This window comes from Diabrotica virgifera, chromosome 7, assembly GCF_917563875.1.
Source record: "Diabrotica virgifera virgifera chromosome 7, PGI_DIABVI_V3a".
NCBI classification, from domain to species: domain Eukaryota; kingdom Metazoa; phylum Arthropoda; class Insecta; order Coleoptera; family Chrysomelidae; genus Diabrotica; species Diabrotica virgifera.
The window spans coordinates 248,784,164-248,803,338 of NC_065449.1; the positions used below are offsets into that span (position 1 = coordinate 248,784,164).

General features: G+C 31.6%; 1 protein-coding gene across 1 annotated transcript in view; it reads right to left on the reverse strand.

Moving 5' to 3' along the window:
- Positions 1-75: 75 nt before the first annotated feature.
- LOC126888395 (ras-related protein Rab-35) overlaps positions 76-19,175 on the reverse strand; it is a 37,968-nt gene continuing 18,868 nt past the window's right edge. Inside the window, exon 3 of the mRNA XM_050656615.1 lies at positions 76-18,952. Coding sequence (XP_050512572.1) covers positions 18,696-18,952 — 257 coding nt within the window. The 3' untranslated portion in view covers positions 76-18,695. The remainder of the gene's footprint in view (positions 18,953-19,175) is intronic.

Here is a 19,175-nt window from a genome sequence, read left to right on the forward strand (position 1 = left end):
TGGAGAACAAAAAATATTCATTCAGTGGGCATCCAAGTCATGGTGTTTTGGATAATGTAAGATATAAGAAACTACTCCACAACAAATATACAATTTATTTGATAATAAACAGATTACACGTAATTTTAACACTTTGCAATTAAAATAATGATCCTTCATTGTATCATTAAATAAATAATTAATTTAATATTGTCTATTAATGATTCTCAGCAACCTGATATGCCCGTTGAAAACCAACATTTCATTTTTACAATATTCCATATTTAAGCGAATCGTCTAAAAAATATCATGTACACCAATTTTTACAAATTTCTTATTTCTTTATGAAACCATACTTCAATTTCATACAAATAGTCTACTGATTATACACTCAAGTAAAAAAGAGGATAAACAAATGGAAGCTTTTATTTTTATTTACGAACATATAGCGAGAGTGGTAGGGGAGGTCAATGACAGATCAGATGTTCAGATGATCCGGGGAAAATAGCACAACTCAATATTTGACCGTTTCTTTTAATTATAAAGGAAATCAAGTAGAAAGAAAATATACACAATTTTCAATGAAAAAACAGTCTTTGTTTATAGTCATATTGATTTTTCTATTCTCCTTATAGACCAAGAGGCAGCGCTCAAAAATCTCTTTAAATTTACTAAAGCTAGATTTTTCACAGTTGATTATTTTGAGTGTGTAGAGAAACATACTGCGGTCGGTCAAGCGAAACGAAGAACAGAGGTTACTGAGAGGGTATCAAAGTTGCTTTCCTACGAAGGTAATTAAATCCATTTACTAAGGCTGAAAATCAGTACACACATTCTAAATTAAATATAAATAAAAGTTATTATAGTCAGCTCTATGACGGGACAGAGCCGGTCGGTCGACCCCAATAGTCGATTGAGGAAATGAAGCATATTTTGAAGTAAAAGGTGAAAAATACCAAATTACAAAAAATCAATTTTTCTTTAAACTCCAATTTTTCCAAAATTTAGGCATTTTTAAATAGGTCAAACTCCTTGAGTGTATTGATAATATAAATATAAAAGGAACTACAGAAAGGTGAAGACCAATTTTGAATTAGGAAGGTAGTTAGGGGGTTGTTTTCACTGATTTTTTCGTAGAGAAAAGCAGGTACCGACATTTTTTTTTATTATAAGTCGCTTAATTTTCATGCTAAAAACGTTTTATTATTTTTTTTAAACGTCTAATTATTGTATACTTGAAAAAAAATTATTTAAGTTTTCCTCGAAAAATGCAAATTTTTTCCATTATTTGGCTTTGAATATTTCAAATTATGCATTTGACAAAAAAAGCTAACTTTTAACATACCGTATCTCGCTTTGTATTGGTCTTAAAGATATTATTGGAAAAGAATTTGGTTTGTGTTACTAAAAGATACAATTTTGATATCTAATTTTTTTGATTAAATGCATATTTTTTGAGGTATTCTCAAAAAACTAAAAAAGTCGATTTTTTCGTCGAAAAACTGTTATTTTCAAGCGCGAATAACCCGAAAAATATTAGTTTTACGAAGAAAATATAAAAAACATTTTTTTCTTAGAATCACTTTTTCCATCGAATTCCATACATGGTTAAAATGTAATAAAAAATTCCCACCCCCGAGATGGGGTGGCAACCACCCCCCAAGGTTTTAGCGTATGATAGCGGCATGATATATAAAATGATCCTTGGACTATTCCCTACCTTCTGTGAAAATTTCAAGTAAATCCATGCTGGACGAAAAAATTGCGAGCCAAAATGCTTCATTTCCTCAATCGACTATTGGGGCCGACCGACCGGCTCTGTCCCGTCATACAGCTGACCGACTATAATAACTTTTATTTATATTTAATTTAGAATGTGTGTACTGATTTTCAGCCTTAGTAAATGGATTTAATTACCTTTGTAGGAAAGCAACATTGATACCCTCTCAGTAACCCCTGTTCTACGTTTCGCTTGACCGACCGCAGTATGTTTCTCTACACACTCACAGTAATCAACTGTGAAAAATCTAGCTTTAGTAAATTCAAAGAGATTTTTCAGCGCTGCCTCTCCGTCTATTAAGCCTGAGTAATACGTATACAGCATTTGAAATATTAGGCAAGTTTTTACCTATCAATAATCATTTATTTGTCTTTTTACCTCATAATATATGCCAAGCCCTTTAACATACTGCCTTAAAACAGATGAAAAATGGAAAAACTCCTGAAGACGACGAAATAACAAAGGAGATAATTGCAGCTGGAAGTCAAACTATTTTGGTGGCAGTTAAAATCTTAATTAACAAGTGTCACTTTGGGGGTCCTATTCCAACCTCTTGGCAAAATGCGCAGGACTTTTACAACACAAGAAAGGAGATAAACACAAACTCTAAAATTACAGACCAATAAGCCTGTTACCACATCCGTACAAACTGCTTAACAAAATAATTAGTAACAGACTATCAAATAAATTCGATAGTTACCAGCCTAATGAACAAGCGGCATTCCGCAAAGGTTATGGACAGCCTAAGTCTGACGTCACAAATGTCATAAAATTGGGAGGAGCTTATATTGACTCCAAACAATCAACCAAACAATCTTGTTTGTAACGTTAAATGGTCCATAAGGAATTTTTCATTTATGTGCTTTGTGTGTCAAAATTAGACTTCATTTAGGTATTTCGTTAAAGAAACGTGTTAATTAAGAGATTTTTATTCGTTTTTGCTCAGGTGGTTTTTATTCCTTAGTGGTTGAAAATAAACATAACCTCAACACTGTTTACGTTCTAATCATTGCATTAAATTAACTAACCTGGCCAAAAACGAATAAAAATCTCTTAATTGACACGTTTCTTTTACTAAATACCTAAATGAAAAGTCTTATTTTGTCACACAAAACCACAAATATTTAACCTTATAAACAAAATTGTTTGGAGTCAAATATAAGCTCCTCCCAATTTTGTGACGTCAAGACTTAGGATGTCCATTGGGACCGTGCAAATTCGGCAAAGCGACACCTGGTTTCTACGCTCAGCAACATTTTTCGCACTTTTAATTATATTGGCCAATTATATTAGTCCTGGTTACTGGATGTTACTGCCATAGTCCAAAAAAATAATAAGAAGAAAAAGTCAGATTCAGGTTATGTTATTAAAACGTAAACAATTGTATGTAGTAAATAAAATTAGTAGTTATTAAAATGGAGTACTGCAGGCAAAATACAATTAATTAAATTTACCTTTATATAATAATTGCATATCATATCAATCAATATTTTGGAGCAATAGATAATTTTTCTTCTTCAATGACAGTAGGTATGAAATATACGTCAATTTGACAATTTCAATTGACAATATGAATCATTTAAGAAAGTTGCAATATTTCTCCGCTGTTCGCGCACGATCGTTTCTCGTATCCCCTCCAAGTACTTGCACACCTCGAATAGTACCATAGAACACCTACATACAATAAGGTCACTTATCGAAAAGTGTAACGAATACAATGAACCTCTCCATTTGGCATTTGTGAATTACAATAACGCATTCGATTCCATAGAACTCTGGGCCGTATTAGAAGGAATGAATAACGCAAGGATTGATTCCAGATATAGAATATGTACTTCTAAAATACATATACGACAATGAAACTATGCAAATAAATGTATCAGAAGGTCTAACAACAAACAAAATAAGAACGGAGAGAGGAGTTAGTCAGGGAGACACTATCTCTCCAAAATTATTTACTCTTGAATTAGGAGATGTCTGCTCCAGATGTTCAAGAAGTTAAATTGGGAACAACGTGGAATTAAAATTGATGGCAGATTTTTAAGTCATTTAAGATATGCTAAAGGAACTTAAACAAGAATCTGAAAAAGTCTGTTTAAAAATTAATTTAAATAGAACAAATGAAGATATCACAATCGACTTATGTGGAAGTGAGATCGAAAGGTGTATGAGAAACATTGGACACCACGAAAGCACATTCGTAGTAGAGGAAGACCACAAAAACGATGGGTAGACGACATCAAAGCAAACATGGGGAGAAACTGGCACCAAACTGGGAGCACAAAACAGAGAAGAATGGAGAACTCATGGGAGCCTTTTGTCCAGGAGTAGATACAAACAGGCTGAAGAAGAAGAAAATTGTGTCAATAACAGTCATACGATACTGCCTCAATAGAGAGATATTGCAAATTTAACACAGCCTACGTTGCGCTATTTACACCGCGCTATTTTGACAGAATTGACATTTCTCAGACGTGTTATAAATACAGGTATTGCTCGACATTTTGGTGGCGGTATTTTTACGGCTCGATTAAATTAGTTGTTTGTCTAATTTGTATGCAATTTTGGATCAAGATTTAGTTAGAAGCTCTCATTTTGGCCAATGCTAATGATGAAGACATCTAGTTTATCATCTTGCATAACATTCTGAACGATGAACATAATACACCTCTTACATGCTGAAAATAAAAAATTTGATTTAAATGGAAGGAAAGTTTGAATTCTCTTACAAATATCGAGCATGAGAAACAATTGATCCTTGAGTGTTCTTAAAATAAAAAAAAATCCTATTGTACACTTCATGTTTTCCTGAACTAACGTCGAATTTTCTGCAAGTCAATTAATTTTGACCTAAAACTTATTTTAATAAACACAAATCGTCATCAGATGTAAATCTTTCGTTTGCTACTGTCTGAAGTATTCATTTTAGAAAATTATTCCAAATAAACTTGGTTTAAATGAAAGACAAACAACAAACATAACCTGAAAAGAAAATAGCGCAACGAATACCGCACAGCATAACGGCTCCCCTAATAACGGCAGGCACTATTTCCAATAACGCAGCGTAAGCCAAATATCACATCTGCGCATGCTCTACTGTCAAAATAAAGCGTGCTGTAATACAGCAAGTGCAAAAGTGACTATACAATATCTCTCTATTGTCATCTCAGCAATGACGTTAAAACCGACAGATTTAAAGGGGGCTTCTAACATAGACGTATATACAGTGCTAGTCAAAAGTCCGTACCCCCCCTCGTATCTTTTGAACGGTTATACACATAATAGTGAAATTTGGAGGGAGGGAATAAACGGACGTAGGCTTCTTAACTAGTCATGACAGGTGACGTAATAGTGACAGATGACTTTACAGCGCCACTGTGACAGAAATTTTTAAATGGTACCTTATGGCAAGTGATACCTCGTTTGAAAGATATTCAAAATACCTATTCAGTCATACTAATTTTTTTGGATATAAACTAATTTTGATTTTGGTGAATAAATGAAATAAATATAAAATTGTAGTTTCGCATTTAATTAATAAAAATTCAAATGTCCGCCTATGGTTTTTTTGTCAAAAAAGTTCACGTTTTTCAGTTCTCTAATAGTTTTTACGTCAACGTCAACCCTTTTGACAAGTAATCATAGGCGGAGGTTTGAATTTTTATTAATAAATGCGAAACTACAATTTTATATTATTTCATTTATTCATCAAAATTAGCTTAAACTCAAACAAAATTAGTATGACTGAATAGGCATTTTCAATACCTTTCAAACGAGGTACCACTTACCATAAGGTCCCATTTAAAATTATCTGCCATGGTGGCGCTGGAACGTCATCTGTCACTATTACGTCACCTGTCATGACTAGTTAAGACGCCTACATCCGTTTATTTCCTCCCTCCAAATTTCACTATTATGAGTCTAACCGTTCAAAAGATACGAGGGGGGTACGGACTTTTGACTAGCACTGTATAAATAGACTGAGCAGTCTGTAGAGTGAAGTAACGACTCTATCTTTCGTTGTGTCTCTGTCAAATACTTATAGCAACGACGTTTTTGGTGGGAGAGAGGAGTTTCACTAACATGAAACTAAGTGGGGTATAGGAATGGGAGGACTACTATCGCAGCTTTACTATGCGTAAGAGTAAAACAGCCTTGAGCCAAAGAAAAAGATGGCGTCGTCACTTTGCTCAACATGGCACTCTGTCTATGTTAATATACAGTGAGGACGTTTGAGTTGGAATAAATTAATTATCTCGAGAAGGGGCGAATTTGGAGAGAAATCCTGAGACAGGTCGATTTTTATTTTTAAATTATGACTTTTTGGCATATATATCATACTAGTGACGTCATCCACCTGGGCGTGATGACGTAGTCGATGATTTTTTTAAATGAGAGTAGGTGTTGTGTGGTAGGTCATTTGAAAGTTTATTTAATTCTCTATCCAGTAGTATAAACGTTAATATAATTATTTATACAGGATGTCAAAAAAAAATTGTTTAATTAAATTAATCGATACAAAAAGAAGAATGTAATTAATTTATTTCAAAATACATTTGAGTGCTGTCAGAAAACAGAAATAAATGTTTATATGACAAATAAATATTGCTTTTCGCTTAAATTCAATGTTAAAACTGTCACCAACCTGTATCTTAGCATGGTGAATATTGAATTTAAGCGAGAAGCAATGTTTATTTATGAAATAAACATTATTACCTGTTTTTCTGAGAGCAGTAAAATGTATTTTGAATTAAATAAATTGCTTACATTCTACTTTTTCTGTAAATTAATTTAATAATTTTTTTTTGTACACCCTGTGTATAAATAATTATGTTAATGTTTATATTCCTAAATAGAGAATTAAATAACCTTACAAATGAGCTATCACACGACCCCTACTCTTACTTAAAAAAATCATTAATTATGTCATCACGTCCAGATGGATGACGTCACTAGTATGATATATATAAAAGTCGACCTGTGTTAGGATTGCCCTCAAAATTTGTCCATTATTGAGATAATAAATTTATTCCAACTCAAACGTGCTCACTGTATATGCCTATGATTGAGATTTATCTTCTATTATATTATTTCGAACCAGGAAACTCTGAGGAAGGTATCTCTGTAAGACTTCCCAAACGTAACACTTTCATCAACGTATATATTGGTGAAATTGCAAATATTGAGTTGTGCCACTTTAGTTCATACTTCATTAGTATTTCAAATGACAGATATCTTCACTTTGTAACAAAATTATATGAAGTTTGCATTATAATATGCCAACTTAGTTGAGGGCCATAACAAAAAAAAAACACAGTACGTCACTGGGATAAAGATACACTTACAGCTACAATATCAAAATATAGATTAGTACGACTTGATAAAACATAACAATGGACCAATCTTCTGAACCGGTGAAGGACATAGGTCTTTTCATCACAAAGAATGTCAGCCTTTTTTTTCGTACAGTTTTTTGTAATCAAAGAAGCTGGGGTAGTAACCTAAGTTAGTATATAAATAACAATAAAGTGGATCTAAAGACATAATAATGATAAAAAAACCAAAGAAAGTCTAGTTATTAAAAAAAGAAATATGAAAATAAAAAAATTAGCAAATATTTTTTTAATTAGCTTATAATGATTAATATGTACGAAAAGGAACAAAGAAGCGGTGTAGTTTTGAGTATGTAAGAGTGATATCTTCTCCATCCTATGTTCGTCCACTGCTGGACATAGGCCTCTTCCATTTGGTTCCATCGATTTCTACTCTTGGCAATTCTCATCCACTGCTTGCCCGCGACTTATTTGATATCATCTGTCCACCTCTTCTGCGGTCTGCCTACTCCTCTCCTGTTATATCTTGGTCTTCAGTTTGTTAATTTCTGTGTCCATTTTCCGGGATTATCTTGGGCAACATGCCCGACCCATTGCCGCTTGAGCCTTGCTATACGTTCTGCGACATCAGTAATCTTTGTTCTTTCATGAATATCGATATTTCGAATCCTCTCTCTCAAACTAATCCCTAGCATTATCCTCTCCATCGCTCTTCGGGTTATACTGAGCTGCTCCAAGGTTTTCTTTGTAAAGGCCATGACAGGTTAGGAGAGGAGAGGTTACGCGAGGAGAGGTTACGCATCACATACTTAGTAGTGATGCCTAAGCTTTAAATTATTAGTTTTGTTCGTGCAACGATCAACAACCGTTGCCAACCACCAGACGCATGCGCGTTCGTAGTCTACGAACGCTAACTGTTAACTACCATAGCCACCTTTACTTAACAAGCCATGACGTTGAAACTTGGCAACATCTAATGGTAGACCGGTTAAGTCTGTCAGTTCTGATTTGTTTTTAAATAATATTCACCGTATTCACAGAGAAACTGAAACATTTTACAATATTGCGTGCTCCAAATTATAAAAAACATTAAAAGGTATGTTATTAAGATGATTTTAGTTCAATATAATATATTTTTATATAGGGTGTCCCAAAAGTAGTGGAACGGTCGAATATTTCGCGAACTAAATATCGGATCGAAAAACTGAAAAATACGTGTTCAATCATTTTCAAAAATCTATCCAATGACACCAAACACCAACCCCCACTACACCCCCTGGAGGTAGGGTGGGGGGTAACTTTAAAATCTCAAATGGAAACCCCTAAATTTTCTTACAGATTTGAAGAGTAAAAGTAAGCAACTTTTATTAAGACATTTTTTCGAACTGTGGATAGATGGCGCTATAATTGGGAAAAACGATTTATCCTGATACCATAGGTAAATTATAGAAACGGTCTAATATCTCGAGAAATACACTTCCAAATGAGAAACCAAAAAAACAGGTTTCTAATATTTTTCGAAAACCTATCGATAAACACCAAAAATGACCCTCCAACCCAACCCCTGGAGACGGGGTGGGGGTAAATTTAAAATCTTAAATAGCAACCCCCACTTTTTATTGCAGATTCGAATTTGTCATGAAAAATTAAGCTACATTTATTCGAAACATTTTTTAAAATTGCTGATAGATGGCGCTAATAAATCGTATTTTCCAATTAAAGCGCCATCTGTCAACAATTCTAAAAAATGTTTCGAATAAATGTTGCTTAGTTTTTCATGACGAATCCGAATCTGTAATAAAAAGTGGGGGTTGCTATTTAAGATTTTAAAGTTACCCCCCACCCCACCTCCAGGGGGTGGGTTGGAGGGTCATGTTTAGCGTTATTCGATAGGTTTTCGAAAAGTATTAAAAACATTTTTTTTTGGTTTCTCATTTGGAAGTGTATTTCTCGAGATATTAGACCGTTTCTATAATTTACCTATGGTATCCGGATAAATCGTTTTTCTCAATTATAGCGCCATCTATCCACAGTTCGAAAAAATGTCTTGAATAAAAGTTGCTTACTTTTACGTAACGAATCCAAATCTGCAAGAAAACCTAGGGGTTTCCGTTTGAGATTTTAAAGTTACCCTCCACCCCACCTCCAGGGGGTGTAGTGGGGGTTGGTGTTTGGTGTCATTGGATAGATTTTTGAAAATGATTGAACACGTATTTTTCAGTTTTTTGATCCGATGTTTAGTTCGCGAGATATTCGACCGTTCCACTACTTTTGGGACACTCTGTATAAAGTTGCGTGCATATAGAAATCCGCTCACTTAAAAATTTGGTCTTATATTTCCTAAGCCTGTTGGCCGATTTAAGTGATTTTTTTAATATGTTATAGCCTTATTGTCTAAAAATACCGCTGTGATAATATTGTTGCAACCAGGTTGCAGTAAAGGAGAAACAACTGGAGCAGATTACTATGATTATTTGTAGAGGGATGGTTTGTGTTTAGCAACGGATTCAGTAAAATTTATTTAATATCATCTTTGCTCAACTTTTGAATTTATTATTAATAGTCCCAATCTTGAAAAATTATTTTTGCAGCACAATTGTCACCTGAAGTTATTATCATCTTTGGTAATGAAAAGTTTACAACATGAAGGATTTCACTTAAATTTTGAATTTGAGTGTGAATGTGGGGAAAATGCCTTCGACGTTTATTCTGCCGTTATAAAAATTATGTGTAATAGTGTTTTAAATAATTATAAAAAAAAACAGAAATAGCAACCTCAAAGTGATGAATCTTCAAAAAATATAAAAAGAAAAATAATGCTAAGGGGAATAACAAAAAAAGAAAGTTACCTACTCTAAACCCCAAGACTGCACATCAAACCATGTGAGCAATTGTTGTTATTAGTTATTTCTAGCGATATTTTGTATATAATTTAAAATAAGATATTATTTATTTAAAATAAAGTTATTTTACACATATTCTTGTCATTGTTTTTTGTTTGTATAATAAACTTTACTTACCAGGAATTACTTTTAATTTTATTTTGTACAAACTTCTAATTAATATATTTTCCTGTTCGACTCAAAAAATACTATAAATTTTACCAGAATTTGTACTTTAAAATTTTGGTTTCGAAAGCGGTAGTCCGAGAGTCGGACTACCGACGTCATCAATTGCGACGTTGCCTTTTTCTCTTCATGGCTTGTAAAGTAAAGGTCGCTATGTAACTGCGCATCGCTAACTGTCTGATAGTTGGCAACGGTTGCTGATCGTTGCACGAACAAACCTAATGTTGTTCAAAACTGTACGAAAAACATGGCGGCTGCGCATGCGCTCGTCTCATGAAGAACAGGCCTATTGGCGGTGTGAAATTCAGATTTTTAACGGGCAGAGCTAGTAGTAGTGCCCAGAAAAACAAAATTATTAATTGGCACCAATCCAGACGATTTTACGATTGAAATATTTGATTTTTTTTTTCGATCTATCAAGAAAGAAAACAAATTAAACACGAATTTTCATTGTATCCCTTATCTTCTCAATTATAAAAGCATTTATCATTTCAAAATGTTAGGTAGGTATATCAGTTCATTTTTATATTTAACCATACTTAAATAATAGAAATTAGGCCTCTAACAGTCGAGATTTTTAACAGATTAATTATTTAATACTAATATACATTTGCTATTAAAATATCTCCGAATGTTAGAGGTCTGGTTATAGTCCTCGCTGATCTCCACAAAGCTAAGTAAGGGCCTTAGCATCTTGATATGGAAAAGTGTCGACCGTTTCTCCTAAAGAAACTGTTATAAATGGAACAAAAATAATATCTCTTAAAATTAAATGTCAATTGTGGACTTTTGTCAATTGTTTTTACCTTATTTCTCTGGACTACAATGTCGTTTTAACTCACAATTATTTCGCTTTGTAGAGATCTCGAGAATAAGTGTAAAAAGTAAAATCTAATGGTGAATATAAAAAAAGATAGTGAATATATACAATTCCAGTTAACTAAGAGAGTACATAAATATATAACAAATTTTAAAAAATGGAAGGGTATAGTACTAAAAAATTGGAAAAATTTTGGCTAACGTTTGAGAACTGTTTTTTTAATTATTTATATTTTTTACAAACACGCTTATGACTCCATCTATCACACTTAAAATTGCAGAAACCGTTTCGCTCAGACACCATCCACTAATCATTTCTGACAATTTGAAAATTTGCATATTCCATGCTAATAATTGAGATTTTGCATATTTTTATTAAAGTTTGCATACATTTTTTAGTTTCTTTTTATTTCCTAATATTTGAAAATGTGCATATTCCATGCAAATAGTTGGGAATTTGCATATTTTTTATAAAAGTTTGCATACATTTTTAGTGTATCGTATCAGTACTGTAGAACAGTACATACACCATCCACTAATCATTTCTGACAATTTGAAAATGTGCATATTCCATACTAATTATTGAGATTTTGCATATTTTTATAAAAGTTTGCATACATTTTTAGTGTATCTACCAGTACTGTAGAACAGTACATACACCATCCACTAATCATTTCTGACAATTTGAAAATGTGCATATTCCATGCTAATTATTGAGATTTTGCATATTTTTATAAAAGTTTGCATACACTTTTTAGATACACTAAATTTGTCCGTCAGTGACTACTGACATTATGGAACTTTGCATATTTCATTCAATTTATGAAATTTTGCATACTTTTTGACAATTCTTTGTAAATATAAATATTTTTGGGATAAATCTCAATCAAAATATGGATAATCTCAACCACAGACGCTAGTGTTCTAGAAGTCATGGTTTCTATAACGTTTGTTTCAGTAAGTCACCACTGACCGATTAAAACTATATAAATGACCCATTTTTTGAAATTTTGCATATTTATATAAAATTTTGCATAAACTTAATAATCTCCTTCTAAATATGGATACGGATGGGAAAAATAAACATATAATAATTACAGTAAGTTTTGGCTGAAAAAGTTATTTCATGTAAATATTGCATATTTTAGTTCAAAAAAACTGAATTAAGAGTAGCAGACAAAAAGAAATAGCTCTTAGATTGTTGTTAGATATTTAGCTTTGTCAATATTATACAGATATGACAATTCTTGGTATTTCATAAGGAGACAATTGAATTACAGGTCTACTCCAAAATATAAGGGTGTTACCAGCCAAGCAAATTAATTATTTAATCAGTTTTGCAGTATACAAACACATTATACAAATTGAAGTTTGTCGAATGGTTCAGACATCATGTAGGTGATAATTTTTACTGTAACAAACCTTTTGTGACAATCTAGGTATATGTTGGTGTCTGAAGAAACGTACGATATGACTTTTAAATTTTCGTTAAGGAAAGAACTTTTAAAAATATCACTCTGATAGTTTTTGGTCTTTTGCTGCGGCTTTAGAGAGCTCTGTAAAGAAAAATATCTCCACCGTTGTAAGTTAACAACTCTGTATGTACAAATTTGTTATATACAGGGTTCTCTAAACTATAAAATTACCTCTTGTAGTTTAACATATCTAATATCAGTCTGATGTCTATTAAGAAGTACTAAATGCATCAGTATAATACGGTATTTATGCTTAAAATGCACATTAACGGATTGTTTGTATGGGAAATCTAAAAATGGATAGAGCTGTATATTTTTTCATTCTATTTTTACTAAAAGGTTTCGTAATAGTCGATTCTAAAAAAACGTTTTATTACTTCGAATTTACAAACTAGGCAATAAAAAAGGCAAAAAAATATCGTTAGTTCCCCCTTATGTCATTTAACATAATTTAATATAACTATCATCGTAATTTAATATAACTATCTCAACTCAGGAAACAAAAAAAGTACTAATCAGGAAAAGACCAGTCAGATGTAAACTAGAAATTAATGGCATCAGTATTGAACAAGTAATGGAAATAAAATACCTTGGAATTATACTGTCTATCTATTGACACCTGGAGAGACTAGTGGGAGATCAAATACAAAAAGCAGGATGCCCTAATACAGGCGGCACACTATATGAGATAACTGACATAACATTGAGATGAAGTAAATAACTTTAAAGCCAGAGCAAGACCAATAATGACTTATGCATCAGAAATAAGACACAATACAAAGGCTACTGGAAACGGAAGAAGTGAATAAATGCATAGGCAAATGAGGAAGACCTGTATGGTCAAAATATCAAGAGATAAATCTCCAATCAGTAAAAGAAGAAGTGACAACCTGCCATACAGGTATAAATTTACCAATGTCTGAGTAAAATTGCTGATAAAGGGGAAGAAGAAGAAATGTTTTTATAAAATCAGTTATCAGCTACTTCCATTTTTTCAGGAAAGTGTTATTCAGCATTCAAGGGTGCAACTTACACACAAATTTACAATGTTAAAATGCTGTAACTTTATACAGTATGTCCCTATAAGTTGTATCCATATGGAACACTTTTTTATTATTAATTTTACGAAAAAAAGTTATTCTTCATAAAAAGCTCTGCATGGTCCAAAACCCAAGATTTAACCATCAAATATCAAATTTTTTGAATATTTTACGAGGTATGTCAGAAAGTTGGAATTTCACTCACGAGTAAAGTAGCTTTTTTCACAATATTGAAAATTGCTATTATGAAAAGTTGTTTGGAATTAAAAACTATATTCTAGTATGCAATTACATCCTTCTAATTGAATTTTTTTTTTAATTATGGATAACTAACATTATTTTCAGTTATTTCAATTCAGATAACACTTTTATTATTAATTTTACGAGAAAAGGTGATTCCTAATAAAAAGTTCTGCATGGTCTAAAACCTAAAATACAACTATCTTATGTCAAATTTTATCAATTTTATACGAGGTATGTCAAAAAATATGAATTTCGCTCAAGAGTAAAATACGTTTATTTTTCACAATATCGAAAATTGCTATTATGAAAAGTTATTTAGAATTAAAAACTATGTTTCAGTATGTAATTACATACTTCTAATTGAAATATTCTAAACTATAAAGGTACTTTACTCTTGATCAAAATTCATTTTTTTGACATACCTCGTATAAAATTGATAAAATTTGATATAAAGATGGTTGTAGACCATCCAGAACTTTTTATAAAGAATCACTTTTTTTCGTAAAATTAATAATAAAAGAGTTATCAGAATTGAAATACCTAACTGAAAATAATGTTATTCATAATTTTTCAAAAAAAATAATGTTTCAATTAGAAGGATGTAATTGCATATTAGAATATAGTTTTTAATTCCAAACAACTTTTCATAATAGCAATTTTCAATATTGTGAAAAATAAAGCTACTTTACTCTTGAGTGAAATTCAAACTTTTTGACATGCCTCGTATAACATTCATAAAATTTGATATCTGATGGTTGAATCTTGGGTTTTGGACCATGCAGAGCTTTTTATAAAGAATAACTTTTTTTCGTAAAATTAATAATAAAAAAGTTTTCCATATGGATACAACTTACAGGGACATACTGTATAACTTGCATTGGAGTTATGGCAGACAAAACACACAAAAATCTACATTAGATAATGTATTTTAAGATATCTCTAAACAGTAGTGTTGTTGGTAATTTATTTTGGGAAATATTTCATGTTATTATGATAATGAAATTGAGAGAAGACAAAATTCAATGAGTTTTAGAATAGAAAATAAATAATATTGCATAGTGATTTGATTTCTATACTGTAGTACCTATAAAATAACCTATTTCTTGAGACAAAGATCTACTTATGACTTATTATCAAATTATCAAAAAAATATTTCAAAATATGTACAACAAATATGTTATTTCTCATAATGAATTCTAATATCTTTGTCTAATATACAGGGCGATTCGTTAAGAATGTCCAATCTTTTGAGTTGTAGATTCTAGACCTCTAAATATGATGATTCTGCCTAACATAGGTACCTTATACAAAAATATTGGTAGGTTCCGAGATACAGTGTGTTTAAAGTATTCGTAATAATTTTGTGTATTTTCACAACTTCTATTTAAAAATTGACAATTATACGTTTTTTTGGTATGAGGATTACTAATTTAGATTCTAATTTGACATTGTTTATAGAGGATGCTAGCTACACTTGGTTGTCAAATAAAAATATTTTTTTAACGTAAAATTGTCAATTTTTAAATAGAAATTGTGAGAACATACAAAAAAATCCAGATAACTTTAAACACCCGGTATCTCAGAGAAACTAGCAGTATTTGTATAAGACACGTTGGGCAAAATCACCATATTTTGAGGTCTAGAATCTACAACAGAGAGATTGGATATTGTTAATGAATCACCCTGTATAATAGTTAATTGTGAAAATAATTCTTCTTTCTTTCTCTTTTTATCGGCTAGCATACTATTTATACAGTAACCGCCATGCTACTAGACACACGGGTACGTTAAGCTAATACAGTCCTGGACCCTTCACTTGTTGTACTGTTTACTTTTATATCTACTGACGTCTAGAACGTCAGAAAATGTATAGAAACCAATATAAATATAGAAAGTTGACAGTCTATAGAACAGCAGTTGTATTTTTTGAAGTTTATAGTTGTCATAATAGTCCAAGAGGCAACGCTGAAAAATCTCTTTAAATTTACTAAAGCTAGATTTTTCAGTTGATTACTGTGATTGTGTAGAGAAACATACTGCGGTCGGTCAAGCGAAACGTAGAACAGGGGTTACTGAGAGGGTATCAAAGTTGCTTTCCTACGAAGATAATTAAATCCATTTACTAAGGCTGAAAATCAGTACACACATTCTAAATTAAATATAAATAAAAGTTATTATAGTCGGTCAGCTGTATGACGGGACAGAGCCGTTCGGTCGGCCCCAGTGAATGTACAGGGTTATTCACTATATTTTGACCCCCATGTAAACTGCTTTATTTACAGAATTAGAAAACAATGTAAAATACAAAAGTTATTCGATTTTTAAATTATGGTTTTTTGACATATATATCGTACTATAGTGGAGCCGCCTAAAAGATGGAATCGAAGGTTGCATGTTCAGTCGATGCAAACATCGACAGGCCCTCCGTAACTAGACCTTCTAAGAAACTGTTTACACGGTCATTATTTTTATTTGTGTTTTGCATTTCCGCTGGCTGTGAATTTTTTTGTTGGCAGTCGGGCATTGCTCAAAATTGTGTGTAGAATTTACGCGTACGTAAATTAATTTGTATTCAATTTTTGTGGATTGCGTTTTACGTTTATTAACGAGTATTATTAATTGTGTGTTACGTTTATTAAATATGGATGGAAACACTCTTTCACCTCCACGAAAAAGATAAAAAAAAGACATTTAACTGTTGAGGAAAAGGTGTAATAATGAACACTTATAAAAAACTTTTTACTTTTACAATTATTAATTTTAAATTTTACTAAAGTTTACTAAATTTAAATTTTACAAAGTTCATCGAAACAAAAACGTGTTTTTCAATCATTTAAATCATATATTTGTTTTTCAACCGATTATTACGCATAAAGATATTCTATTCTATTCAAACGAATCGCCTTCCATCAAATTTATAAACCGAATTTATCTCTTATTTCTTTTAAGTTTACTACTTTTAACATATATAAACTTTTTTATTTGTCCACCCTATATATAAAAATTGAAATTTAGATTTTAAATCTATACGCAAAAGCCAATATATCGTCTCTTCGCATGAAAAGTATACAATCTCCAAATTTTTACGAAATTGAGTTAAGTATATAGAAATGCTCAGTATCATCAATATTTTCTCTGGAATAGTGACAATCAATCGTAATTCAAGAAATATCCGCTAGGGAGCGCATTGGTTAGTTTTAAATTGGAAGGATTGTGCATCTCTTTCTCTCTAAAACGGTACAATCTTTAGTTGTGTTCACGAATCGAGGAAGTTCGCACGCTGTTTCGCTTAAAGAGTATACAAAACCAAAAATGTCAACTTGAAGGTAAGCTTTGTGTTTCATTAATAGTATATAATTTCGAATTTATTTAACTTTTCTCATAATATTTTCAAATATTCTTCTATTTAAAATCATATAATTTTGAAATTGTATAGTTTTCGTGAAAAAATTTACTGGGATATGATGTAATCTTTATCAGTGTAATAGTATATTTCCGTAATTGTATACTGTTTCAGATAAATTTTCAGAGCAAAAGAAAAATGGTTTATTGGGTTTACTGCAAAAGAAAACCATTCCAGGTTATCATCTTGGATTCTATGGAAATCTTTGAAAAACTTTCCTGTTCCTTTTAATTTGTTTTTACTTAATTGATTGTTTGTATTTAATAGTAAATGTGATTTTGTTAAATAAAGGGTTTTGCCTTCGGTGCACCCATTTCTAAGACTAACTTTCATTGTAAGGTTTGTGACATATTACCTACTATTTGTTATAATATTTTTGAGAATAAAAATTTGCTTATAAGCCTAGTTTTTCATTGAACATACCCTGTTTTATCATAATAGTACTTTTTAAATAGCTGTATAATAATGGAAATTAATAATATTTTCTCTAAAAAAGTAGCAAAATTCAAAACATCTTATTTAAAAAAAATTGTTTTATTATTATTATTTATATGGTTGAAATATTTTCATGTTGTTTCGACATATAAAAGATAAAAGATACAACTAATACAAACTAAAACAAAAACCTGCCAATGCTTATTGTGGAAAATTTTATTTACCGATAAATCTTAAAAATGCTCTCCTGAAAAGTTTGTAAATTTTGAGATTGTACAGTTTTCATCCGAACGGACGATATGTTTAAATTTAATGTTAATCAATAACCCGTAACAAACCCTATAAAATATATTATTATAGCGAGAGTTTTCGCTTTTGTTGAGCGGTGTGTAAACGTAGGAAAAGTGATAACATCGGGAGATGAACGTTTTAGAGTGCGTGCCGTTCACGTGATCAGTCCATCGTTTCAGCGGCTAGAGAATAGTGACGTCATCCATTTGGGCGTGATGACGACTATTTTTTTAAATGGGAATAGGGGTCGAGTGCTAGCTCATTTGAAAGGTTATTCAATTCCCTATTCAGTAATATAAACATTAACATGATTAATTAAACAGGGTGTCCAAAAAAAATCTCTCAGTAACCCCTGTTCTACGTTTCGTTTCAGCGACCGCAGTATGTTTCTCTACACAATCACAGTAATCAGCTGTGAAAAATTTAACTTTAGTAAATTCAAAGAGATTTTTCAGCGCTGCGTCTCCGTCTATAAGTTGTAAAAGTTATAAAGTATTGTACTATTGTTGGTGTTTGAATAAAGTTTTTTTAAAGCAGAGTAACAATACTAATAATGTATTTTTTGTATGGAAAAACAATTATTTTGAATAGTTTTATGACAGTCACATGACATGACAGACATGAAAGCCACAGATGAGAATGCGCCGGATTAGCCCAACCCTAGCAATCACGTACCAGTGTGTCTACTAGGGTGGCGCTTAGTGTATATGTAAGATATGTCAAACTACAAACAAAACAGTACCAATTTAAAAAAAAAACCTTACAGATATATTGTTCCATTCATTCTTCTATACACCCACACACAATTGCAATATAAAAAGTTTATAGGCTAACAACAATTTTTCTTCCTTCCTTGTTTGTTAGATTTCCTTAAATTGACTGTATCGTTTGAATGGATGTTTTGCCTTTCTTGCATCTCCAACTTTGAGCGTAACACTAATTTCGTTATCGATAGGAACATTTCTTCTACATTCACATTGTCTTTTGCTGATGTTTCAAATAACTTGATGTTCATGGTGTCTGCGAACCTTTGGGCATCCTCTGTCAGCACCACTTTTCGATCTGGAGTGTCATTTTTATTTCCAACTGAAACAAAGATACAGAATTTTATTAAAAGTTTCAGATTATATACAGTGTGTCTGCGTAACTTGGAACCGTATGGGACACTTTTTTAATATCAATTTTACTAAAAAAGTTATTCCTTATAAAGTGCTCTGCATAGTCTAAAACCTAAGACGCAATCATCAGATATCAAATTTTATCAACAGTATACAAGGTATGTAAAAATATATGAATTTCGCTCAAGAGT